We start from the raw sequence: 25,842 nt of genomic DNA, 5'->3' as shown, positions 1-25,842 counted from the left end.
GATTCTTCAATTTCGATTGTATCAGTTACTTCCTCCGATAATGGAAGATCTTCGGTTTCTGGCTTTTTGAATGGTTTAAGAATAATTTCTTCTATTTTTTCTTTTTCTAACGGTTTCTTTTCGGTCTTTGTTTTCTTAAGAGTTACTTTTTCTTCTGTCCAAGGAATAGAAGTTTTTATATTCTGTTGAATTTTGTTATCGTCAATTAGAATATCTTTATCTTTTACACATTTTGACAATTCCTCTTCAATATTATTTTCGTTTGAAATTGTATTATTTTCTTTTATTCCTTTCCATCTTTGTTTTCCATCCACAACTTTTTCATTTTGAATATTTTCTGGTTGTTGTTCGTTCTCAAGAATATCTTTGGTTTTTAGTTGCTGTAATGGTTTTAAACTGACTTCTTCCAATTTTTCTTTGGAGATTGGTTTTTTTTCGATTGTTGATTTTTTTAGAGAGACTTTTTCTTCGGTCCATGGTATTATTTTTTTCTTCTCTGTAAGTGTTCTTATATTTTCAAAAGGGGGCTCATTATATTCTTCAACTATATTATCACTTTCTTTTAATGAATCTTTTTTATATTTTGCCCATGGTCTTGAATGAGGCATTGTAACTTCACTTATTTTTTCATCCTCTATAGTTTTTTCAGATTGATCTTTCTTTAACCTTGGTTTATATTCATCTGGTACAATTTCATAATCTTGGTATTGTTGTTCTCCAAAATAGAATTTTGGTTGAGTTTTTTGATTATATTGAATTATTTCTTCTGATTTTTGATCTTGTTTATTTACTTTTGGTTTATCTTCCGAATGTAATTCATCCGTGTGGTGTTTTGTTTTTTTATCAAAATTTTGTTTAGTTTTGGAAATTAAATTTGTTGATGTCATAATTGAGTCGTCTTTAAGTTCTGGACTTTCTTGTGTTTGTTCTTTATTCATGGTTCTTACCAAGACTTTATTTAAAATGTGTTTGGCTATTGCTTTCTTATCCTCCTGGTTTGTGTATAATTTTGACAGTCCATCGGTCACTTCACTAATTATTTCTTTTTTTTCAATTTCATTCAACTTTATAGTATCTTTTTTTTTCATTTTTTTTGCCAAAACTTGGTTTATTATTTGTTTCGCTTTTTCTACGTCTCTTGAGTCGATATGATTTTGAATAAGAGTAAATATTTGTTCCGTCACATATGTGTATGTAAAAGTACCTTCTTGTTTTACAGTTATAAAATCTCCAACTTCTGTTGGTTGAATATATACGTTTTCTGTTATTAAGCTTTTTGCTTCTACTGAAGTTTTCCGAAGCCTTTCTACTACATTCCCTGTTCTCCATGGTAGCAAACTATGTTTAGTTTCAAAGCCTTTTTTATCAGTTTTAATATTTTTTAACGAAATTTGAGGCCCGATATCTTTTGTTTTCCCTACCCCATGTTCAAATGAGATACTATCCACAACACCTTTATCGTCAAATGCACCGGTCTTAATAGTAACCCCGCTTTGCCCTGTAAAAACATTATGGTTTGCACACATTTTAAACAATATAATGCATGACTGAATCGACAAAATAAAAATAGTCAATTCTTAAAATAGTTTTTATTCTGTAATTCAAACAATATTTGCCTCCCACAAATAATAATTTCTCATTTTAATCGCCTTACGTGATGTCATTTAGAACTTATAACTAAATTTAAAACTTAATCCATAATGTGTGGGCATGAATTCTTTATATTATCGAGGTCATTAACAGTATTGTTTTATTTTTTGTGTATTTATAAATACACATATATATACATATGCATTAGTAGTAACTACAATGCAGTGTATGTAATCATAATTTAAACGCTGACAAACTTTGAAATAAATATTTTTGTATTTTTTGTTTAAATATTTCTATCTATACAAATCGTATAAAACTATTAGTTAAAGTGCTTATTAAATTATTAAATCATATTTTATAATTAATAAATATTTTATTCATTTTCAAAATATTGATTAAGCATATTAATCATATAAGTCCTTTGTATAAAATCTATGTACTATTACAATAAAGCAAACAAATTTAATGTGTAGCTGGATTGTTAAAAAAATATATGGTTTTCCTAGATCACGACAGCCAAACATAAAATAATATTTTAAATATTTTTATAAATTATTTTCAACTTCAAATCTAATTATGTTGATTCAAAATGATTATTTTCGAGAAATTGAGAATTTTAATTAATGTTTTTATTATATTTTTTATAAGTAATATTTTGTATTATTACATGAATACACCTGTCATAACAATAATCATCATTCTTATTATTGATAGAAATTAAAAAGTCATTATACCATAAATAGAAATGCTACCTACTTAATATACGTTTCGTTTTAATTTTTATATAATATGTTATATTTATTTATATATTTTATGCGTAAAACGATGACAGTTACAAGTGATGCCCTTAAACATATTTGGCGTCCGAAACAATGACCGTTCATCGACGTAATAATTGCCATATGATTAATGTTTGGCATTTGTTATAGTATTGTTTTATTTTGTTTTACACTGTTTTATTTCATCTTGGTAGGAGTTCAATTTTAATAGCAACTTACTGAAGGTTTCATCGACGTAACGTGCAGTGGCCCCCCAAGTGTGATGAAAGAGTTATTATTGCTAATCGAGAAGGGGAGATGATGCAGATGCCAACGTGCTACAGTATAGTCGCGGGCTTCGTTCAAAAATGTTCATACGAGTACTCCAAGAAAACACGACTGATTCTTACCTACAATTGAACCTGTGAGTAATACATTATATAAATTTAAAAGATGCACAATATTTTACGAGTCTGAGAAATGAAAAAATATTGAAATTATTAAGATATTTTAACTTTATTTGCATACACAAAATAAATGTTCATTCCGAAAAAGAACAATGGTGGTTTTGAATTTAATTTAAAATATTAAATTAATTTAATAAAAATTAATAAAACTAACCTTACACGACTGCTACTAATATTTTACTTTAAAATATAACGTTTATTTATTCTTTTGTTATAATAGTAGTGCCCAATACATATTATAAATATTATTCAAACAAAACCCTGAACAAAAACAATATCATAACATAATAACATAATAAAACTTAATTTAATTATTCTATTAGAAAAATTAAAATTCAATATTTGCATTATGTAATGTAGAAAAAATGTTCAAAATTTATTTAACTTATTCGCGATTGATGTAAATTACTAAACCATCATACTGTTATGATCGTAAACACGGGAACAAATGAAAATTATCAAATAATAGTACTAAATGGGCGTGGAGATTGGTAAAATATTAATATAATTGAACGGTCAAAGAAAGTTTGAAATATTTTATACTTTGAAGTCAACTCTTAAGGCCAATGGTACCATAACATTATTAATTAGGTGTGAAACTGGACAAGTGAAAATTTCGAAATATCACTATTATTTGTAAGTGATAGACCAACACTATTATCGTTTATTGCTAAATAGTGGCATAGTCTATAATAATAATACTCGTCGTTACATATCTCATAATACTACCGCGAAAAAAAAAACTTATTGGAATTATCAAGACCATACAATTACACGACGAAAACATTCAATAAAACTAGACCTAGTTTTCGTATCGATTGAAAACAAACGATATAATATATATATATATATATATATACATACAAATAATGTTACATTCAAATACCTACAATACGTGAAAATAATAACTGTACGTATAATTATTAAGACCTGCTTTATTACAACTTAAAAAAATTAAAAAAAAAATCTATTAAATCTATAATAATTCTTTATGATATATATAATATATAATTTATAATATATTCTTTGTTCTATATAATTATCTTCATAATAATACTTAAAATATAATACTACTTAGAACACTGAGCGAAAAAAAAAATAAAATAAAGAGGAAAAACAATTTTTGGAATCGTGTACAGCGAATAACTCGAGCATCGTACTTATAAATAAAACCAAAACGATTAATAATAACGGTAGGTGTACACGAACAAGACGTTATGGGCCAGAAACAAGCGCGCGGCCGTTGAAATTAGGGTTAGTTCCCGCGCGGGGAGAATCGGAAAAATCCCGGTTCTCGTCTCGCCGTAGAGAGAGAGAAAAAAATAAGGACGAACTCCCTTCGAGTACAAATCGGTAGGCAGTGGCAATGACTAACGTGAATGATTCGCTGGCAGTAAGAAATCGCGTAACCGCATGCGTAACTCGCTCGATGTGACTAATTTTTATCATCAATACAATTATCATCACATGATGACCGAGAAATATTTTTTCCCCGATGCCGTGACCCGGTTGTCGCATGGTGACTGGTGAACGGATACCGCGGGCAACTAAAAATAATACCACGACGGGGAAGAAAGAGAGAGAGGAGAAGCCGTTGAATTATATTCTATTTTATGCCCATATACGACGAAAAATATACGTCTCGAACGTGTCGATGACCATATCGTACCCGGGTTTTCGCAAGACGTTTACGTTTTCCTCGAAAGGCGAAAGTCACGCGCGCAACAGTTATCGTATACTAAGACACCGTCAAGGACGCATCGTTGCGAAACCAAAACACCCGAGTAGCAATAGTAGTTATAGTAGTAAATAGTAGTTCATGTTCTAATTGACCGTTTTTTATTTTTTTTTTTTTTGTTTTCTATGTTCGCCGGTGAAGATATCCGCAGTACACGAGTACTTGATGAGCAGTGTGATATAATAGGAACTTCAGACGGCGCAGACGATCATCACCAGGACATCAATACAGCGGGCACACGCGCGATCAATGCGATCAATATTCTAATGTCTGATGTATTTATTTATTTTTTTTATTATAATTTTTTATCAAAAATAAAGTCGTAGATTTCGTTTGCGTATTGTTTGTTTTTCCAAATAACTGTGTACTGCACATACAAATATATAGTATTATTCCATCGTGCACGTGTTAGCGTTCCAACGCAGTCATTAGTACTGATGCAGTGGCGGTAGCAGTTTCGACGGCGACGGCGACCGAGTGTAACGGCGGCGACCAATTGTCTTCTGCTGATGTCATATGAGTTCGGTTGAACCTTGAGGCCTCGGTGGCGTATATATATTTTTTTTCATTTCATTTCAGGGTCATAAATAATTTTCTTTTTTTATTCTGCGCTTATCCAGCACATCTCATGGCACACCGTCGTTATGGTAATAAATTAAAATTACCAAAGAACTTATACGAACGTGTGCCAAGTAAAAATCAACAAAAATGTTGTGAGTTTTAATTATAAACGGCCATGCGAACCGCGATTACGGAAAAACGTGAGTTTAATTTTTTCCCCTCGAGATAAAAAATAAATAATACCGTCGTAAGTGTGTATGTCTGCGTTACTCACACACACACACACACCTGTGTGTTCGTTCGCGTTCACGTACACTTGCACTCAAACACACATGAACCGATTTCCATAAATAGTGACTCGGCCGAGGGTTGTGCGCACGGCAATTCTGAGCACCACCAGTAGGTTCAGAAATAGATCGCCCTAACAATAATACCGTATAATTTCTCTCTTACTAGTCTTACTCATTCTCTATCTTGGTCGGTCCCACTCCCACACAGTGTGTGTGTATGCGTCTGACTGCCCGTCTCTGCCTCTAACTGACTCCCCCCCACTCGCTCTCTCGCACTGCTTATTTTCCGACATGTGTGCACAGACGCTCTCCGTTTTTATACATTCTTCCATACAACGATTATTGCCGCACACATTTAGAACTCACTCATAGGAGTTATGTACCCCTCCCCTCCATAATCATTGAACAATATTGCTTTTCACTTATATACACACACGTGCCAACGGTTCAGAGAACTGAGGAGCGCAACAATGTCCTATATTTGATAAAGGGGAAAAAAACGAATATTACGTCAAGTTGCTGATTGACAAAAATTGCTTTTGAGATCTGAATAAATAACACCATTGCGGTGATTGGGCCATCAGTAACGGACTAATATTCTTCGATCGGTGAACCGATACTAAATGGACAAATTCCGTAGACGTATTAAATGACGTATGTCATAGAAAAATGTTCTGTATTTATTCTAGGATTGTTTTTCTGTGTGCGTCATAATGGTCGACGATCGTTTCATTTTATTTGCATTAAAAATACACTAATACTAGCCATTATACAAAACAAAAGTATGTAACATTGTAAGTCGGTCTCATTTCTAACCAAATGAACTGATTTCGTTTAAGCCGTCACGCCAACAATCTTTGTTTTTAGACAATTCGTAATACTTTAATTTAACGCAAAACTATTTGTACTCACAGACGAAATGGACATTAACCAAAAATTTCGTTTTTTAAAAATTAATATTTTAACTTGACACTGTATAATATAAATATACGAATAGATTTTCTGGTTGCAAATCTGTCATTTGTATTAAATATCAAGAGCCAACGTAAATATTTGTGACATATATATTCGATACCTTGGACATAAATAGATATTTCATGTAGAATAATTGAGATTTTAGTAGTTTTTACATTAATCAGCTTTGCAACCAAGTATTTGATATAATTAATAGTGGTCTATCAACGAATCTTACTAGCTAAATTACAGGATACAGAAGTAATTGGTTCAATAAACGTTTATTAAATATAATAATGTAATGTTTGTTAATACAATTATATAATCGCACCAGCTTAAATAATTTAATAAACATAATAATATGATTACACAAAACAAAATAAAAATCTGGTTAAAAATGAAAAATACATTTTGATAACAATAATTAAACGACTTTATGATTCATGTAAAATAAATAGAACAATGTTTCTTGCAGCAAACTAATACTATAAATTATAATTAATAAATAATGAGAAATAAATTGTATGGCACTTGATAAGTATTCGTGGGTTAAACATAACCTATAGAAAATTAAGCTAAAAATTCGTCGATTTCATTATTGGCATTGTTTTAATAATAAATAGCACTCAAATCTTAAAGATTTGTTTAAATAAATATTAATAAAAAAAAAAACAAGACCTAGAGTTTAATATATTTTTCCCTCGAGAAAAACGGTCCTTAAATTATTATTTGAAAGCACAGGTAGCATTTCCATTTATGACTTATATATTATATTTTAATTCTAATAACGACACAGTATATATTTTTATAATATATATACAAAAATATATATGTATTAATATTTATACATATATATGTGTATATATATATATATAAATAAATTATAAGAAATTTACTAAATATGTATACTGAACATAAATATGTTGGTTTTTAATAACTTAATTGTGATTATTTCTTACTTTTCACTGTAAGTTTGGCCGATGTTTCAACTTGTCCAGCGCTATTTGTTGCACAGCACGTGAAAATACCAGAATCTTCTTCGTAAGTCGATGTTATCAAGAGCACGGCCAAATTTCCTTCGTACAACATCTGCAATCACACATAATCCATGTGAATAAATACGCATATATAAATAAATAAAAGTTAAAATACGTATGTATAATTTAACATAAAGCGGTTAATCGACAAATCGACAATAAATTCAACCTCAGTTTTTAATGGCGTATACGTGCCGACGTTATAATAACAATGTTTTTTAATAATTTTTTTTTATTTTACAACAATAATTAGTCGTTATTATATGACTTTATAAACTTTAAGTGAATAAAATAATTGAGGTGTTGTGTAATAGTATTCATTAAACAGGGACGTATATATTTGAGGGAGCTGAGTGGGCTACAGCCCCCCAAAATTTTAAAAAAATCTAAAAAATATTTTCATGGTCTATAAAAGTCGCTATAAATATATAAATAAAAATCTTAAATTTCATTTTATTGATTTTAAATTCGCGTTTTTATTTTTTTAGCTTATCTTACAGCTTATAGAAAAAATTTATTACGGGTGGTAATACTGGGAATCATAATATGATTATATATGTTACCGGTAATATTGATAATTTAGGTATTTTGCAAAATGCCTAGGCATTATGCAAATTGCCGACCCATTTTAGGCAATGTAAATAAAACATGATTTTCAATATTATTTTACATATAACCTAGGTATTTTACAAAATACCTAGGCATTATGCAAAATGCCAATTTTTTTTTAGGCAAAGTACAAAACATTTTATTCTTTGTGATATTTCATTAAGATTCTTATAATTATTATACATTATCACTCATATCACAAAAACAATTTAATTTTTATCTATTATTATATTATTACTATTATATAAATATTTTACTTAAACTACTATTTACTTATTATAACATGTTGTTGAAAAGTTATATTTTAAAGTGCACAAAATGTTATTTTTACAGCAAATACATTTTTTATTTTGACACTTGGACTTACGAACACATTTTAAAAATCCTTGGCCAATTCTTATGAATTGAATTTTTATCAAATCATTATTCTGTTTATCAGATAAAAAACTATTATTGGTGGCCAATTTTTTTTAAAAAATTTTGTAGTTTGTTACAAACATTTGATTTCATATGAATCGTATGCAAGGCCATCCCAAAGATAAAAATCAAGGGGGGGTGAATAATATGAATAATGCCGACTACAATTTTTTTACTCAATGTGTGTAGTATAATTAATTGTATGTATTCGTATTTTTACTTTTAACATGTATATATGTGTCAGTGTCGCACGTTTTTAAAATTGACAATTTAATTTTATATATATTTTATATTATATAATAAGTAGTTATATAAATTTTGTTCGTGTATTCAATGTATTACAAAATACATATTATTTGTTTTCCGTAAGTAAAATTAGGTCCTTCTAAGCTATAATGAAACAAGTCAGACTGTCGCTTAATGTTTTTATTGGGGGGGAGATACTCCCCCCAAGACCCCCTTCGGGACGAGCCTGATCATATGCATAGCTGCAACACCAAAATGAGACACGAAAATAATGACAAAAATTACGATACCTATTGTAATAAAATTATTAGAACGTTCAATATTGAACCTCAGATTAATTGTTATAGTAGTAAAAGAATCTTAATCACTTTTGCGATAAATCGCGCACTCACATTTATAATAAACAGTAAGTAAAGCCGTTGGTAATAGGCGATGTTCAATTTTGTTTATTTTCATCATATTGTCTACTCCACGTTTGGCATTATACATAATACCTAGGCAAAGCTCGTATTTTGTATATTGTTAACTGATTTTTGGCGTTTTATATAATGCCTAGGCATTTTGCAAAATACTGAACTATCCATATTGCCAGTAACATATATATATATTATATACTATTTATAAACCTATCGATAACAATCGACAATTTTATATAACTGCAGTTCAACGCACAATATGACACAATTTATGGATTTCTAAATGGACCTCAATAGTACCATCAACAAGACTTTCGATAAGTAAATTTACTTACAAAGACGCTTTAATTTTTTGTGATAAAACATTGTACCCTAATCTCTACCAACTGCTGAAAATACTTGCCATACTTCCTGTGTCAACTACATTCACTGAACGCATTTTTTCAACGCTGTTAAGATTAAAAACATATCTGAGAGACTCAAATTCAGAGAATTGTCGAGTTGGTTTAGCACTATTAAATATTCATAGAAATATTTTTATAACTAATGATATGGTTTTAGACAAGTTTGCTAATAGTGGACGACCCAAACGTTTAAAACTCATTATTTAGCACTTAATAGCAAATACATTGTATAGATAGTAATAAATTTAAATCATTACATTTTATTTTTTTGTTTAACTATATGACTTTTTATAACTTTTTATCAGCCCCTCCTGAAATACAATTCTGGATACGCGCCTGTCATAGAAATATCATATATTTTTCAAAATCAAGAAATTATCAAGCTAAATATTTTCTTTGTTTATTTAAATTTGTTTTTAACTTACAATATTAATATTAAATTATCGTTTTAAAGTTTGAATGGAGTAAAAAGCTACTACACATTATATAAAAAAATGGTTTTATCCTAAGAGAACACTTTTTGAAACACTAAGGAAATATATTACAATTCCAAATAATGTTTAGTGAATTTCCAGCTCTAAAATATCAATATTTATCTGTATACCATACAAAAATATGTATATATATATAATATTTAGAAAATTATTTAAGAGGTCTTGAATAAAATAAAATATTTGTACTTTTATTTCTAAAACATCTTATACATTTTAAAAACCACTTTTGTTCTTGTAGTTGTATTATTATTTATTTAGCGGAAAATTAGTTTATTTAAAAAAAAACATTTTACCGCATAAGCATCAATTTTATTAGAAAATATAGAATTACATTTTTGTTGAGTTATTTATTAAAAATGAAAAGTAATAAGTGACTTTTAAGAAATTGCCTGAATGTAAAAATGTAATCTAATAATATATTATATTATATTTTTATACGCAGCCGTAATATCTTTTTTCATTTTAAAACTTTTATTCAATAAATAAAAAATTGCAGAAAATGTAAATTTATTAAATAATATTAAAAAGTATAAGTTTTTTGTATAAGTATAAGACTTTGAGAAATATTGCTATGACCTAAGTATAATTCTTCAAATTTGCGTAATCACAAAGTTTCTTTTCTATAACTACAATAATATTTCGTTAATTTAGATTTACAGAATATTAATAAAAAAATAAAAAAACGGCATTTTTTTTATAAAAAGAAATGTAGGAATACATTCTGTATTATTTATGTTAACAAAAATCATCAAATTTAAAATTGCTTCACATAAACGCGACTTATTTACTTGTATTAACACGTAAACATTTTTTTAATAAAATGTTGGTGTTAAATGAAGTTCGATCATCATTTTTACATTACGAGTGCATGTATTGTTTGTCTGAAATCATTCTAACAGAAAACCTCAGACTAATACGATAATCAAATTTATATTATTATTTTTTCGACACTAAGTTTCTGCAAAATACTGTAGAAGCGTTTTCAAAATGGTATACGTACTATTTACAAAAAATATTTAAAACCTACCTTAAAGTCTGGTGTTTGGGGTATAAGTATTCCTTCTCTGAACCATTGTACGGTTGGTGATGGTTGACCCGATACTTGTGTACGGAACTGAGCTGAATTTCCTTCGATGACAACTACGTCGCTCATCTGGCTCAGTGTGGGTGCTACATCTTGATTTTCAGGAACTGAAACACAATTACGTGTGCGATTAGTTCAATCGACGAAAATAACCCACTCAAACTTCAGCGTAATGTTTCGTGATTTACCAATGACTTTCAAATTAGCCGACAACACCGCCTGGCCACCGGCGTTCGATACAAGGCATTTATACGTGCCTTCATCTTCTGGGAACACCTCAGATATATGCAGTGAAACGGTTTCTCCATCTTGCGCCATACGGAAATATTTCGACGGTTTAATCACTTTGTCGCCCTTTTGCCACTTAACGGTTATTGCTGGAAAAATAACGATGAGAAATACATTAAAAGGGTTAAAAATGTTGTAGAAATTATTTCCGGCCCCACAACCATCGTTCGCAACTTACGTGGTTTGCCAGATATCTTGCAACTGAACGTCACCGGCTGTCCCTCGTGGATCACCTGCCCGGACAACGGTTGAGTGATTGTCGGTGCCTGTTCGTTACCACTGGGCTTCGATTTAGGCTTATCCTTTTGTTCCAAGGGTTGTACCACTAATGAAGCTTCACACCTCGCTTCCCCGGAATTGTTGATGGCCACGCACTCGTATGTGCCGCTGTCTTCGGTGACTGTTTCGATGATCAAGAGCGTGTATTGATTGTCTTCGTCTACGGTTTTGTAACGAATGTCCTGTGTGATTTTCTTTCCGTTCTGCATAATCAAATCGTAACTCATTTTAAAAATAACGTTTGTGTAATATTTATTGTATTATTTTAAATTTACCTTTAGCCAGTACACGTCTAGTGGTTTGTTGGCACTGATCTTCACGTCGAATCTAGCCAGTTGACCGGCCTTCACAACCGATCCCTGCATCGTGGAGAGAAAACTTGGTGGGCCTGGTCCTTTCCTGCCGGCCAATTTGCGTTCTTCGACAAGTAGATTAGCACTGCACTTCGCCTTACCGCCTCGGTTCTCTGCGATTGCGGCGAATACACCGGAGTCTTCCATGAAAACCTAATGTCAAACGTATAAACAATACATAAATAACTTTGTTTTTACCTCACTTCAATAATGCTAAGATTATTACTTGTCTAATGACTAGAATCGACTTTGTGCTAAACGTGTGTATTTGGAAATCTGGCGAGTTTTGAATCAAAAAATCTTCTCTATACCACTTTATTGTCGGTATCGGTTCACCGTCAAACTCGACCTCGAAACGAGCTTGATCTTGTTCGAATGCTCGGCATGGTTGCATTTTTTTCGTAAATATTGGCGGCTTTGATGGTTCCTAGAAATTAAAATTAATAATACGAGTAAAAATACACGAATGCGTAAGAAAATTTAAATAACAATTGCAACAGTGCACTTACGACTTTTCCTTGGATCATTCTTTCTTGATTCTTTTGCATATGTTCCATTTCAGTCGTTTCGGTGGCAGTTATTTTTCTATGTATTTCTTTATTGCCTTGTACCTGAATAAAAATAATATAAAAAGAATATCAGAGAGCACTTAATTACTGACGTAAATTTTAAATTTCTAATACTCACTTCTTTTTGAGTTTGTTGTTGTTTTGCAACGTGAACTTCTTTTCCGTGTACCGAAGACTCCGAGGGATCTGGTATCGATTGATTTTGGTCAACTCGAGATTTTAATAGTTTTGTTGTTTGCCAAGGCATTAATTCTTCTTGTTTATTTTTAGCTCTACAAATTAAGTTTAACAATATATTATGTTACAAATTTTCTTTTACACTACTATATATGTTAACATATACAGTGATGTTAATTATATTATGTAATATTTAAATATGCTCTTCAAAAAAGAGGTAGATCAAAATAGAGACGGTTGGATAGGATTGAGAATGATTTGAGGGCTGTTAGTGTGTGTATGTGTGTGTAGAAGATGTAGAAAATCGAGACGAATAGAGATTTATATATAGAGAAACGAAGGTGGCCGATGCAAAATAGTTAGGTAAAAGGCAGAGGCGAAGATTTTTTTTTAACATTTTATGTCAATTTGTAGGCATGAACTATGACTAAATATTAATGTATAAACTTACAATGTATCTTCGTAATTTGAAGCCATAGTTTTCGATGTACTTTTTAATTTTTCACCAGCTAATGATATTTGATGAGAAGCTTCTCGGTTTCTTGCTTCTTTTATCACTTGATTGCCTTCCAACTATATTAATCAAAAAAGTTTAAAAATTAGTTGTTAAATTAATTTATAAAAATTATATTTGAATATCATAAATTTAATATATAAAGAATAATAAAATATAACTCCTAAATGAATATATTTAATTTATTATTTTTACTAAATAATATGAGGTTCCTTACTTTACTCAATTTACTGTAATAATCTTCATTTTTCTTTTGTCGAACAGTTTCGGTCCATTCTGGTTTTTCTTTAGTTACTTGTTTTTGTTTCATATGTTCACCGACTGCTGATATAACCATACCACTATAATCAGGTTGCTGGGTAGTTGTCGCTCTTTCCGTGAACACCTTTTCAAGTTCATTCTCTTGAAGATCCCTTTGATATTGTACCAAATCACTGTCGTACCACGCTAAACATGATTTTAAATTAATATGTATTAATGATAAGTAAAATGATAAAATGGGATAAAAATGCATGCATTAATTTAAATAATTATCCAATAAATAAATTTTACTTGATATTTAAATTAATTAATCTAAAAATAAACTATGAAATAATATCACAAATTATTTTAACCTTGTTAAGTACACAATTTTTTAATTAATTAATTAATTAATTCCTTCATACAATCATTTTTTTTCTTTTTAAACACATTTAATTATTATTAAAGATCATTAATTCATAGAGTTAGTGTAATGCGTGTAAGTATTGGAAGGTGTAATAAATGAAAAAGACAACACAATACCTGATTGAATACTCCAAAAATTGTAGTATTGCAGACGGTTAGTAGAAGCTACGAAGAATTCTTCTTGGCAAGCTAATTTACCATGTTATCAAAGCCATATAAAATAGCAGGTAAAAGACAATTTTAAAGGAAAAAGAGTATTATTGTGTTCTGTATTGTGAATGCATGTAGAGATATGTTTGTTTAATATTAGAACTACATACTTGAAATCACTAAATTATAATAGCATTATTATTCTTCAAGACTTGCACAGTGCATATTTAGCCTATTTGTGGCCTGTTATGCCATACGAACTTAATACTGAATTAAAGCATTTTTCATTGCAATTTTATAAAATAATTGGTATATATATATATACATATATAGGTACTTACGTCTCGGCGAGTTCTTTAAAACTCCTCTATAATCGTCATGCCTTGAATTCACTATCAGCATTGTTTCCACGCGAGATTCTCCACACACATTTCTAGCGATAACTTCTACTTTGCCGTGATCATACTGCCTCGTTTTCGGTATATCAAGATGCCACATTCCGTCGTAATTCAATTTGTACCTCATTCCCTACAATAACAAACCAATTATTAAACAACATATCAATCATATTTTATTTTAAATACTTACGTTGACTACAGTGTTTCCATTGACCAACCACATTACCCTGGGTCTCGGGAAACCGGTGACTCTACAACAGAACCTAGCCCATTCTCCTTCACACACAGTGACAGGTTCCGGTTTGCTTACAAACTGAGGTGGTTCTCTGCGCGCTTCTTCTTCTTCTTTCATTTCAGGTGTTCTAAAAATGTAAATGGAATAGTTAAAACCATCTCGTATCTAAATTCTAAATGTGTGTACTTACACTTGCCACGATGCTTCCATTTCTCTTATTTTTTCAATACTCTTCATTCCCTTAGGAAGTTGAGAGTCATAAATGATACCCGGTTTACCAGATGTTTTGATAGTCGCTCTTGTTTCGTCTTGACCATACAAGTTGGTAGCTCTACAAACATAAACGCCGCTATCTTCTGGATAAATCCAACCGAAATTCATGGCGACATATCCAAAGTCATAAATGGGATTGAATCGATTCTCTATAGAATTAATATATGGCACCATTGTTGTATAAATAATTTTTTCATTAAAAAGATAATATTATTGAAACATACTATGTCTTAAAGGTTTGCCATTTAAGAACCATTCGACTTTCATATTTGGATCACCAACAGGAGCTAATTGACACTCGAATTTGGTGGATTCCATTTCAACCAATGTTAATTGATCTTGAATTTGAGTAACAAATCTAAATGAAAAATGAAATTTAAGAAACTGTAATATAGAAATATATAATACAATTTACCTTGGTGGTTGATTCTTTTCGGGTTCATACAAGTCATCTTCGGTTAAATGAATCTCAGATGTATATTTTTTAATAGCTGCTTCCATTTGAGTTAATGCTTCTGACTTCTTCATACCTTTCGGTACTTGGTTTTGGAGTAAAATTGTTGGAAGTTCTGAGAAATGAAATATTTATAGATTAAATAATGTACCAAGGATAAATAAATATCTACGTACGTTTACAGGTAACCATAGCTTTAGTAATCGCTTCACCATGATTATTAACAGCCCTACAGATGTATTCACCCGAGTCTTCGGCGTACATTGACAATATGTCTAAGGATACGAAACCCAAATCGAATAAAGCCTTGTATCTATGTCCCGAAGGTAATAATTTTCCATTTCTATACCACTCGACTCTTAGTTTCGGATCATTTTTAGGCTCAACTCTAGTTTCAAAGTGTACTGAACTAGCTTCTTCCACTGTTGCTGATTCAATCTACAAATCAAAATAAAATCAATCACCAATTACTTTATAACGAAACTATAATTAAAATTCATATTAATCAATATTAAATAATTTAACATTTTCTCAATTAAAAAATACTTACGAATGTATGATCATTACCTGAGACAAAAATCGGGGAGGTATTGCTTCAATTTCGTCTTTAATTTCTTTTTCTTGAATTGGTCCTTGTTCTAACGCTTTTAATTTTTCTCCACTCATCCCTTCCGGCAGCTGTGATTCCAAAATAACGTTTTGTTTGGCAGTGCATGTCAATTTTGCTTTTGTAAAGGCTGTGCCCCATTTGTTCGTTGCTCTGCATATATATTCTCCAGAATCTCGAGAGTAAACGTAATCCATATCCAAAGAGATAAATCCAAAGTCGTTTATCACATGTACACGTGAACCAGTAGCGAATGGTTTACCATTGAAAAACCAATCGATTCGTAATGTTGGATCATTGACAGGTTCCACTCTACATTCAAAATGAACTGATTTGGCTTCTTGAACATCCAATGCATCCTAAAAATTAAATATTATTATTTTACACTCCTGATAATATATAATTAGATTCAAAATATTTACTTTTAATTCAACAGTGAATTTAGGAGGATTTGGTTTTTCATCATCGGGTAATATTTCTTCCTTTTTGTACATATTCTCTTCGAGCTTTTGAATACTTTCTGTACCTGTTCTGAATTTGTTGGGTAACTGAGGTTCTAAAACTATACCTTGTCGGCCCTTCACTTGTAATTTACAAGTAACTGTTGCTTCTCCGTGTTTATTAGTAGCCTGAAGAAAATTTATTATTTTATATGAATACAACATTGTAATATAAACAATATTTTATTAATATTGAAATTTTGAGTATTTAATTTAATAATAAATTACTTATATTATATTATAATTATGTTTTATTATATTTTTTATATTAAACATTTAAAATTTGGTGCATTTATTCTTATTTTTATTACATAAATATATATTAAATTAATATCGTAACAGGTTTTATTAATATTAAAAATAAAATATTCAAGTATACGTATCAACTTTGAAATGTTAAAATGTTAAAATAAGTTAAACAAATTTTTACCTTGCAAGTGTATAGACCGGAATCTCTAATATAAACCCCAGCAACTTCAAGAATAACAAATCCAAAATCATTGATAGTTTTTATGCGTGATCCGGCCGATAATACTTTGCCATTGTGGAACCAAGTTACTACCATGCTCGCATCATTCGATGGTATAAGTCTGCATTCAAAATGAGCCAATGAATTTTCTGACAAACTAAGATCTGCTGGAGTCGTAATAAACTCTGGTGCTTTTCCCAATTCGTCTTCAGTTTCAATAGTTGCCCTTGATTGACCGAGACCTTCAAGTTCTGCAATTTTGTCAATCGTACTTTCCATGCCTTTCGGGAGCTGAGATTCTATAATTATGCTTCTCTTTCCTTGGACTTTCATACTGGCCGTAGTTACAGCTTCACCATAATGGTTGGATGCTCGGCACGAATATTCGCCAGAATCTTCCGGATAAACAGGGGATATTTCCAATATAACAAATCCGAACTCACAAAAAGTTCGGAACCTAGAACCAGCTTTTAACGGTTTTCCGTTCCAAAACCATTCCACCTGATAAATAAAATTATTGTTGAATACGTTTCTGAATTAGTTAATGATATTATATTATTTACCTTTAAGTTGGGATCATCAATAGGTGTCAAGCGGCCTTCAAAATGAGCACTTTCACCTTCTCGTAGACTGTCAATGTTCGATAAAGGTTCTGTGAATATTGGAGCTTGGCGATTTTCCACGGATACTTTTTCATCTCGAACTCTCATCGTTAAATCTTCAAGAGTTTGTATTTTTTCTAATCCTCCTTCCATTCCTCGGGGAAGTTGAGAATCTAAAATCAAATTGGTTTTGGAAGTACAACGAAGAGTTGCTTTCGTGGTATCAGTTCCAGCTTTATTAAACGCTCTGCATTCGTAAACACCCGAATTTTCCTCATAACAATATAGAATATCCAATATTACTATGCCAAAATCGTGGAAAGTTCTAAAACGATGACCGTGCTGTAGTTTTTGACCGTTGAAATACCATTCAACCTAAAAATAAAATTTAAATATTAGTAAAAACAAGTTAGTTATATTTAAAAAGGTCAAACTTACAACAAGATTTGGATCGTTCACCGGTGTTACGTGAGCTTCAAAGTGAGCACTTTGGCCTTCTTTCAAATTTGTTATGTCCATCAGTTGACTAGTAAATTTGGGAGCTTCTAACACTGGACTTGAAAGAACTCCAACGTTTTGTCCTGTAGCGTTTTCTAATTCACGGATTCTAGCCAAAGAAGTAGGCTGTAACGAATCTAAATAAACTCCTCCTTTTCCCGAATATTGAATAGAAGCCTTAGTTATATCCTCACCATACCTAAAAAATATGAATTAATTATATTATTAATCTCTTATGTGAACATTTTTAAATTTTGTTGCTAACGTACTTGTTGCTTGCTTTACACACGTATTCTCCAGAATCATGATTTTGTATATAAGCTATATCCATAACGACAAAGCCAAAATCGCTTATCATTTTAACGCGATTCTTATGTAGTAATGGTTTACCATTATGGAACCATTCTACCTTTAGATCGGGATCGTTTACTGGTATTAATGTACATTCGAAATGCGCAGAGTCTCCGTCTTTTAGGCCAACGAGGCTCTGAATTTGAGAAGTGAACTTTGGTTTTTGACCACTTATTCTTTCTATACATTCTAGGGTGACACTGGATTCCGCAGACCCATAATCGTTAGTTGCTTTACACGTGTAAGTTCCAGTATCAGATATTTTAGTACCAAGGATTTCGAGCACCACCATTCCAAAAGCATAGATTGTACGGATCCGGTGACCTAAATAATTTCCAATTAAATTACACAATTCACAATGACTAAATTTTTTGCTTAAATTAATTAACTTACTAGCTTCAATGACTTTTCCATTGTAGAACCACTCTACAATCATTTTCTGATCACCAACAGGAGTTAAAGAAGCTTCATAATGAGCAATCTCGCCTTCGCTTAAGAATCCAAGGTCTTTGAACTAATACAAGAAAAGAAAAAGACGATATAGAATTGGAATTATAATAATTGTGTTTTAAGTTACTTGTGATGTAAAAACGGGCGCATGTCCAGTCTCCTGATCGGTTACCCCTTGTTTTTGTTTTTGTAAAGATTCTTCTAAGCTTTGAATTTTTTCCAAGCCTTCTTCCCCCTTAGGATGTTGAGTATGTTCGACTAAACTTTTGTTGCTGCTGCAATACACCGTTGTCGATGTATAGGTTTCTCCAGAATGGTTATAGGCCTTACAAGTGTATACTCCTTGATCTCTTTCATACACATCAGATAAATCCAATGTAATATAACCAAAATCATTATTTGTTTTGAAGCGAGAACCTATGAAATTAAATGAAAATACTAATATTAATAAACTAACCTTGAGATATAGGTAGTAGAAATATTATAATAGGAATATTACCTAAATCAAGCACTTTTCCGTTGAAGTACCAATCAATTTTTAAATTAGGGTCGTTCTTAGGTTCAACCTGTGCCTCCAAGTGCAATGGTTTACTTTCAGCTAGTATAAACTCTGGTTCCAAAGGAACAACAAAGATTGGTTTTGGGAAAGAAGCTTCAGGCAAAGACGTCTGACGTTGATACTTAGAAGCGAGATTATCTTCAACTTTTTGTACTTGTTCTAATCCAGTTTTGCCTTGTGGATGTTGTGTGTCTAAATGTATGCCTTGGAGTCCTTAAAAATTCAGATTCATAAAATGCACAAATAAAAATATATTTTTCAATTCATATAAAGTCTAAAATGCAAGCTAATCGATATTATTACCTGTACATTTTAGCGTTCCAGTTGTTACCGCCTGTCCTTTGCTATTGCTGGCTCTACATGTATATATTCCAGAATCTTCTGAATATGCGTGATGTAAATCTAGTGTGACAAATCCAAAATCATATGCGGACTTGAATCTCGAAGCGCTATGAAGTGGTTTTCCATTTACAAACCAATCTATTAAACAAAAATAATATTAAGTATTGAATATCTATTGTTATACAATGTAATTCAAGTACCAATTTTCAACGTTGGATCTTTCGAAGGTTCTACTTGACATTCAAAATGAACGTCACTTCCTTCTTTACACTCCCAATTATTAAGATGGGATATAAATACGGGACTTTCAAAAATAGGTTCTGGGCCTTCTACTTGTCCGGCATGTGGTTTTTCTAAGTCTTCAATTTTGGAAAGGGATTCAGGATGTAAAGTATTGCTTAATAACCAATGGCTATCCGATATTTTGAGCGTACAAGTTGAAACAGCTTCACCCAAAAGATTCGTAGCTTTACAAGTATAAATGGCTGAATCATCAGGTCTCAAACTGTTTATTGCAAGTGTTACCAAACCAAAATCAAATGTACTACGAATTCTCGAACCTAAAATATTAAATTAGTACAAATATCAATAAACATATTAAATAATAGCTTTAGTAAAATATTGTAATTTAAAATTGTACAAAATTTAACAATAAATATTATTAATAGTATAGTCATTATAGATATTTACCAGTGGTTAACGAGATTCCATTTTTGAACCATTCTATTCGAAGATTTGGATCTGCTCTGGGTTCTACTTGAGCTTCCAAATGGACATGCTGACCTTCAGATAAATTATCTTGATTTTGTAAATGAGAAGTAAAAACTGGTGCTTGTTGTGGTCTTGTGTCGATGAACATTTCAGGAACTCTATTCATCTCGGCTTCTTTGAGCTGAATTTTTTCCCAAGCGTCAGGTTGTAATGGTTCGTGAACAATTGATGAACGGTCTAAAATGGAAATTAAATATTATTAAATGATAAAAATTTGTTGAAATGTTGGTATAATTATATACGCTTTATTTTCATTGAAGTAGAAGAAACAGCTTCTCCAGCTCTATTAATTGCTTTGCATGTATAAACACCAGAATCTTCTGCGACAGTAGAGCTGATATCCAAAGTTACAAAACCGAAATCATTGGTTACGTGGAACCTTGAGCCTATTTTAATTAATCACAAGAAAATTTCATAATTATTAATAAAACATAATCAATTTATTATTTTAGTATATACCTATATTATTAACGAAAATAATTTAAAGAGTTGATTGACTTACCCATTTTCAATTCAACTCCGTTAACATACCACTCAAAACGCAATGTTGGGTCACCTACTGGTACAACTCTACATTCAAAATGAGCATGTTGACCTTCAATTAGTTCTGAAGGGCCTGTGAGAAGTTGTGTGAAAATTGGCTTCTCAAATAATCTTTCTACTTCTTCTCTCTTTAACGGTTCATGACCACGTTCTAATTCGACTATTTTTTTGAGACCTTCTGGATGTTGACTCTCTAACTGAATATCAGATTTTGCTAATAATATAAATCAAAAAACAATTTTAGTGAAAAATAATTTATAATCAATCATATCTTATGGGAACTTACTTCTAACTTTCATAGAAGCTGTTGTTACCGCTTCTCCGAGAACGTTTGTAGCTTTGCAACTGTACACACCATTATCTTCATCTCTAACATGAGAAATATCTAGAGAAATATATCCAAAATCGTATGTTTTTGTGATCCTCGAACCTAAAATGAATGAATTAATTAATTATTTGTTAAAAATGTTTACTTATCAAATTTATTAAGTTATACTTGTTTCTAGTGGTTTTTCATTTCTAAACCATTCAACTGTCATCGACGAATCACCAATAGGTATGAGACGGCATTCAAAATGAGCTGTTTGGCCCTCATTAATACTATCCACATTTTGTAATGGTTGCGTGAACATTGGTCTTTGTTTTGATATGGGTTCTGCATAGTCTGCACGTTTGAAAGGTACAGCCATTTCTAGTTCTTTTATTTTTTCTAACCCTTCGGGTCTTTGAGAATCAAGAATGATACTTCCAGCTCCTTAAACAAATAATATATAATATTTAACTCGTGTATACAAATTTCTAACGAGATTAATTACCTTGAACCATTAAATTAATACTCGAAGTAGCTTGACCCAAGTCGTTAGTAGCTTTAACAGTATATTTTCCAGCGTCTTCGGGAACAACATGGCCAATGTCTAAGGATATATAACCAAAATCATATGTTGTATGGAAACGAGAAGCAGATCCAAGTGGTTTGTCGTTGTGGAAGAACTCAACTTTCAATTTAGAATCGTGCACGGGTTTTACTTGGCACTCAAAGTGGGCTGTTTTTCCTTCAGCTACCTCAGTAGTGCCCTATTGAATAGCAGTACATTTTATTTTAGTGTTTTTAATAAATATTAGTTAATAAAAGTTTACCCAAAGTTCCGTCAATGTTGGAGCTGTTGGTGTAGGCTCGTCAATTTCAAGTTTCGCCGGACGGCCTTGCGATTCAAGTACTCTAATTTTCTCCAAACCATCAGGATGTTGAGTTTCCAAATAGATACTTCTACGAGCTAATAAAATAATACAATGACGATAAAATACTGTACACAATATGATGATTATAAAATCGTTATCAGATAATGTAGCTTACATGCAACGTTAATTTGACAAGTATTTACTGCTTCTCCCTTTTTGTTAGTTGCTTTGCACATGTATGTGCCGGAATCTTCAGCGTAAGCGTATAGAATATCCAGAGCAACGTATCCAAAATCATGTGTAGTCTTAAAACGATGACCCGTTTTAATTGCTACTCCGTTGACGAACCATTCAATTTTCAAATCTGCGTCATTTATTGGCTCAATTCGGGTTTCTAAATGAGCGTGCTCTCCTTCTTTCACTGACTCAAGACTAAATAAAACATTATTGCTTTAATGTGATATATATCAAACAATACTGTTTATAATATTATCGTTTAGCTTTTACCTATTAAGTGGTGTAAGGAAAACTGGTTTTTGAATTTCAGCCTCAGCTTCTCTAGCCATAGGTCTTTCATACGCTTCAAGTTCTTTAATCTTTTTCAATCTATCTTCGTCCAATGTGTCCAATTGTAGACCGGATTTTGCTGTATGTGTAAAAGTAAGTAATTAGTATTTCTCTAATAGTATTTATTATAAAAATAATAAACTCACAATCAACTGTTACTATGCATGTTGTGACTGCTTCTCCGGCTGCATTTTTAGCTTTGCACATGTATGTACCTGAATCTTCAGGATAAGCATAAAGCACATCCAAAGCGACGAATCCAAAGTCGTACGTGGTCTTAAACCTGTGACCCTGAGGAATTGGTACTCCATTTCTATACCATTCTACTTTCATCGTCGGATCGTTTACTGGGATTAATGTAGCTTCAAGATGGACACTGCGACCCTCTGGTAGGTGTTCTACATTTTTTAAAGGTCGTCCGAATTGGGGTTTCTCTGTCACGAGAATATCTTCAGCTTGTGCTCGCTTAAACCTAGAGTCGTCTTCTAAGTACTGTATTTTATTCAATGCTCCTTGATGTTGAGTTTCACTAATAATCGATGCTCGTGATTGAACTCCTAACTTAACGGAAGACTCAGCTCTACCAAGTTTATTAATTGCTCTACAAGTGTACTCTCCAGAATCTTCTGGCAAAGCAGATAATACGTCGAGCGATGCGAAACCAAAATCGTAAGTTGTTCTAAATCTATGTCCTGTCTGTAATGGTTTACCATTGTGTAACCATTCTAATTTTAACGTGTGGTCAGGATAAGGCTCTATACGACATTCATAATGGGCACTTTGACCTTCAATTAGATTTTCAGTTCCATTTAATGGAACAATAAACTTTGGTGCTTCAGTGACTTCCACTTCTTTTTCTTCTACTCTTTTGTATCTACTAGAATCTTCAAGCTGTCTTAACTTTTCTAATGCAGCTTCATGTTGACTTTCCAATTGCAAAGAAGCTTTAGCTAAAAATTATATTTTTATTTATTTTTTTATATATTTTTAGTCTTATATATAATTTACAAAAAAAAAACTCTTACATTGCACGTTAAGTGTAGCTGATGTAACTGCTTGTCCTAATTCATTAATTGCTCTGCATGTGTAAGTACCGGAATCCTCAGGATAGACATATTTAAGATTCAGAGCAACGTAACCAAAGTCATGCATTGTTGACACACGGTTAGCTAAAAATAATTATAATCAAATTATAAAATGTTCGAGTTATAAGTATTTCGAGCAAACATTCATTTTAACGAATAAATTATAACAATACACTTACATGCTTGAATAGGAATTCCATTCCGTAACCATTCCACTTTTAATTTATCATCACCAACTGGAATCAATCGAGCTTCAAAGTGAGCTGCTTGACTTTCAATCGTTGTAATATCTCTCATTGGTTGTGTAAAAACTGGAGCTTGAGTCACAGTATCCTCAATAATTGACTGACGTTGATAACGGTTTGTGTTTTCAAGCTGAGCTAACCGGCCTAATGCGTCTTCATGTTGAGATTCCAAATAAATTGATTTTCTCGCTATTATCAACAAATATTTAATTAATATATTGAAAATAAAAATATGAATTTATGCTTAAATTTTAAATAATTACGTTTGAAACTTACAGTGAACGTTTAGATTTCCAGATGTAATAGATTGTCCTAACCAATTAGTAGCCCGACAAGTGTATGTACCAGAATCTTCAGGCAAACATTGAAGAATGTCTAATGCAACGAATCCGAAGTTATTGGTTTCAGTGAATCGAGATCCAAATTTAATTGGAACATTATTATGGAACCATTCGACTTTCATTGTATTATCCGATACGGGTATTAATCTACATTCAAAATGAGCGCGTTGTCCTTCTTTGATATCGCAATGTTTCAATGAAGTAGTGAAAATCGGGGCCTGCGTGGTAGTTTCCTCCACGTCTTCTCTTCGGTTGTATCTTGTTTTTTCTTCAAGATACTGAATTTGTTCAAGACCCATTTCATTTTGAGTTTCTGTTATGATAGCCGACGAACCTATGAAAATAATATAAAACATAATTATATATAATTAGATATCAATACAATACAATCATTTTTGTTTATGCTTTAAAATATTATAACAAAATTAAATACTTCTGCAAGTAAGGTGGCAATTAGTTTCGTCAACACCGAGTAAGTTAACAGCACGGCACGTATAAGTTCCAGTGTCTTCTTCGATGACGTCTATGATGTCTAAAGCTACATATCCAAAATCGTGGATAGGCCTAAAGCGATGACCTATGGTAAAATAAAATAATTAAATTAAGTTATGTCAGATTTTGTAAATGTGTCGACATTTTACCGATTATAATTGGTTTTCCGTTTTTAAACCATTCGACTTGTAGATTTGAATCAGTAACTGGTTCTAATTTGCATTCAAAGTGAGCGTGTTGTCCTTCTTTCAAATTCTCCACGTTCTTTGGCTTAGTCAAAAAACGAGGTTTTATTTTCACGACTTCTTCAATCATTTCAGCTTTCTTGTACCTAGCCGAATCCTCTAGGTACTGTATTTTTTCTAAGCCATGTGGATGTTGAGAGTCCAATATTAAATCTTTTTTAGCTATCACTTTAACTGAACTGGAAGTAACGGCTTCGCCCATTTCGTTTCTAGCTTGACACGTGTACACACCGGAGTCTTCCGGATACACACTCAACAAGTCCAATGCTACATAATCGAAATCATAGGCTGGACGGAATCTATGGCCTGTTTTCACCGGATGTCCGTTTACAAGCCAATCTATTTTCATAGTCCAATCTCCGACTGGTTTCAACCTGCATTCCAGATGTACGTTTGTACCTTCCGACGTTTGAATATTGTGCAATGGTTTTGTGAACTGAGGTGCTTGCATGATACTTTCTTCGTCAATAGTCATTTTTTGATATCTCGAAGCGTCTTCTAACATTTGTATCTGCTCCAACGCGTATTCATTTTGACTTTCGGTTAGAATGCCCGATCGACATATTATCTAA

General features: G+C 31.7%; 1 protein-coding gene and 1 long non-coding RNA gene across 3 annotated transcripts in view; one reads left to right on the top strand and one right to left on the bottom strand.

Annotated features, from left to right (window-relative positions):
- The window catches only part of LOC112689207 (titin), a 128,817-nt gene that overhangs the window by 8,448 nt on the left and 94,527 nt on the right, over positions 1–25,842 (bottom strand). The window contains exons 58-99 of one of the 2 annotated variants that reach the window (XM_025562791.1): positions 25,175–25,838; positions 24,967–25,110; positions 24,469–24,867; positions 24,127–24,381; positions 23,888–24,031; positions 23,009–23,812; positions 22,803–22,941; positions 22,471–22,727; positions 22,254–22,390; positions 21,932–22,190; positions 21,613–21,870; positions 21,403–21,546; positions 21,076–21,330; positions 20,816–20,959; positions 20,493–20,750; positions 20,003–20,362; positions 19,764–19,940; positions 19,401–19,673; positions 19,029–19,318; positions 18,845–18,965; positions 18,370–18,775; positions 18,041–18,299; positions 17,564–17,977; positions 16,962–17,501; positions 16,454–16,660; positions 15,992–16,390; positions 15,601–15,862; positions 15,386–15,539; positions 15,195–15,328; positions 14,888–15,119; positions 14,653–14,824; positions 14,406–14,592; positions 13,466–13,695; positions 13,186–13,307; positions 12,676–12,829; positions 12,498–12,599; positions 12,215–12,415; positions 11,911–12,141; positions 11,535–11,838; positions 11,257–11,445; positions 11,012–11,175; positions 7,321–7,450 (exon numbers count right to left, since the gene is read on the bottom strand). In XM_025562791.1, the coding sequence (XP_025418576.1) occupies positions 7,321–7,450; positions 11,012–11,175; positions 11,257–11,445; positions 11,535–11,838; positions 11,911–12,141; positions 12,215–12,415; positions 12,498–12,599; positions 12,676–12,829; positions 13,186–13,307; positions 13,466–13,695; positions 14,406–14,592; positions 14,653–14,824; positions 14,888–15,119; positions 15,195–15,328; positions 15,386–15,539; positions 15,601–15,862; positions 15,992–16,390; positions 16,454–16,660; positions 16,962–17,501; positions 17,564–17,977; positions 18,041–18,299; positions 18,370–18,775; positions 18,845–18,965; positions 19,029–19,318; positions 19,401–19,673; positions 19,764–19,940; positions 20,003–20,362; positions 20,493–20,750; positions 20,816–20,959; positions 21,076–21,330; positions 21,403–21,546; positions 21,613–21,870; positions 21,932–22,190; positions 22,254–22,390; positions 22,471–22,727; positions 22,803–22,941; positions 23,009–23,812; positions 23,888–24,031; positions 24,127–24,381; positions 24,469–24,867; positions 24,967–25,110; positions 25,175–25,838 (10,675 nt within the window). Of the gene's footprint in view, positions 1–7,244; positions 7,451–11,011; positions 11,176–11,256; positions 11,446–11,534; positions 11,839–11,910; positions 12,142–12,214; positions 12,416–12,497; positions 12,600–12,675; positions 12,830–13,185; positions 13,308–13,465; positions 13,696–14,405; positions 14,593–14,652; positions 14,825–14,887; positions 15,120–15,194; positions 15,329–15,385; positions 15,540–15,600; positions 15,863–15,991; positions 16,391–16,453; positions 16,661–16,961; positions 17,502–17,563; positions 17,978–18,040; positions 18,300–18,369; positions 18,776–18,844; positions 18,966–19,028; positions 19,319–19,400; positions 19,674–19,763; positions 19,941–20,002; positions 20,363–20,492; positions 20,751–20,815; positions 20,960–21,075; positions 21,331–21,402; positions 21,547–21,612; positions 21,871–21,931; positions 22,191–22,253; positions 22,391–22,470; positions 22,728–22,802; positions 22,942–23,008; positions 23,813–23,887; positions 24,032–24,126; positions 24,382–24,468; positions 24,868–24,966; positions 25,111–25,174; positions 25,839–25,842 lie in introns of those variants that run through there. The other variant, XM_025562792.1, reaches the window with a different exon arrangement.
- Positions 2,594–4,892, top strand: LOC112689211. Its single transcript, XR_003149109.1, has 2 exons — positions 2,594–2,775; positions 4,698–4,892. It is a non-coding gene; the product is annotated as an uncharacterized LOC112689211 (long non-coding RNA).

The sequence above is a fragment of the Sipha flava genome, unplaced genomic scaffold (assembly GCF_003268045.1).
Source record: "Sipha flava isolate LNK unplaced genomic scaffold, YSA_version1 42_pilon_pilon, whole genome shotgun sequence".
In the NCBI taxonomy this organism is placed as follows: Eukaryota; Metazoa; Arthropoda; class Insecta; order Hemiptera; family Aphididae; genus Sipha; species Sipha flava.
The sequence above is the reverse complement of the archived record's forward strand: the minus strand, read 5'-3'. Positions and strand labels throughout refer to the sequence as shown.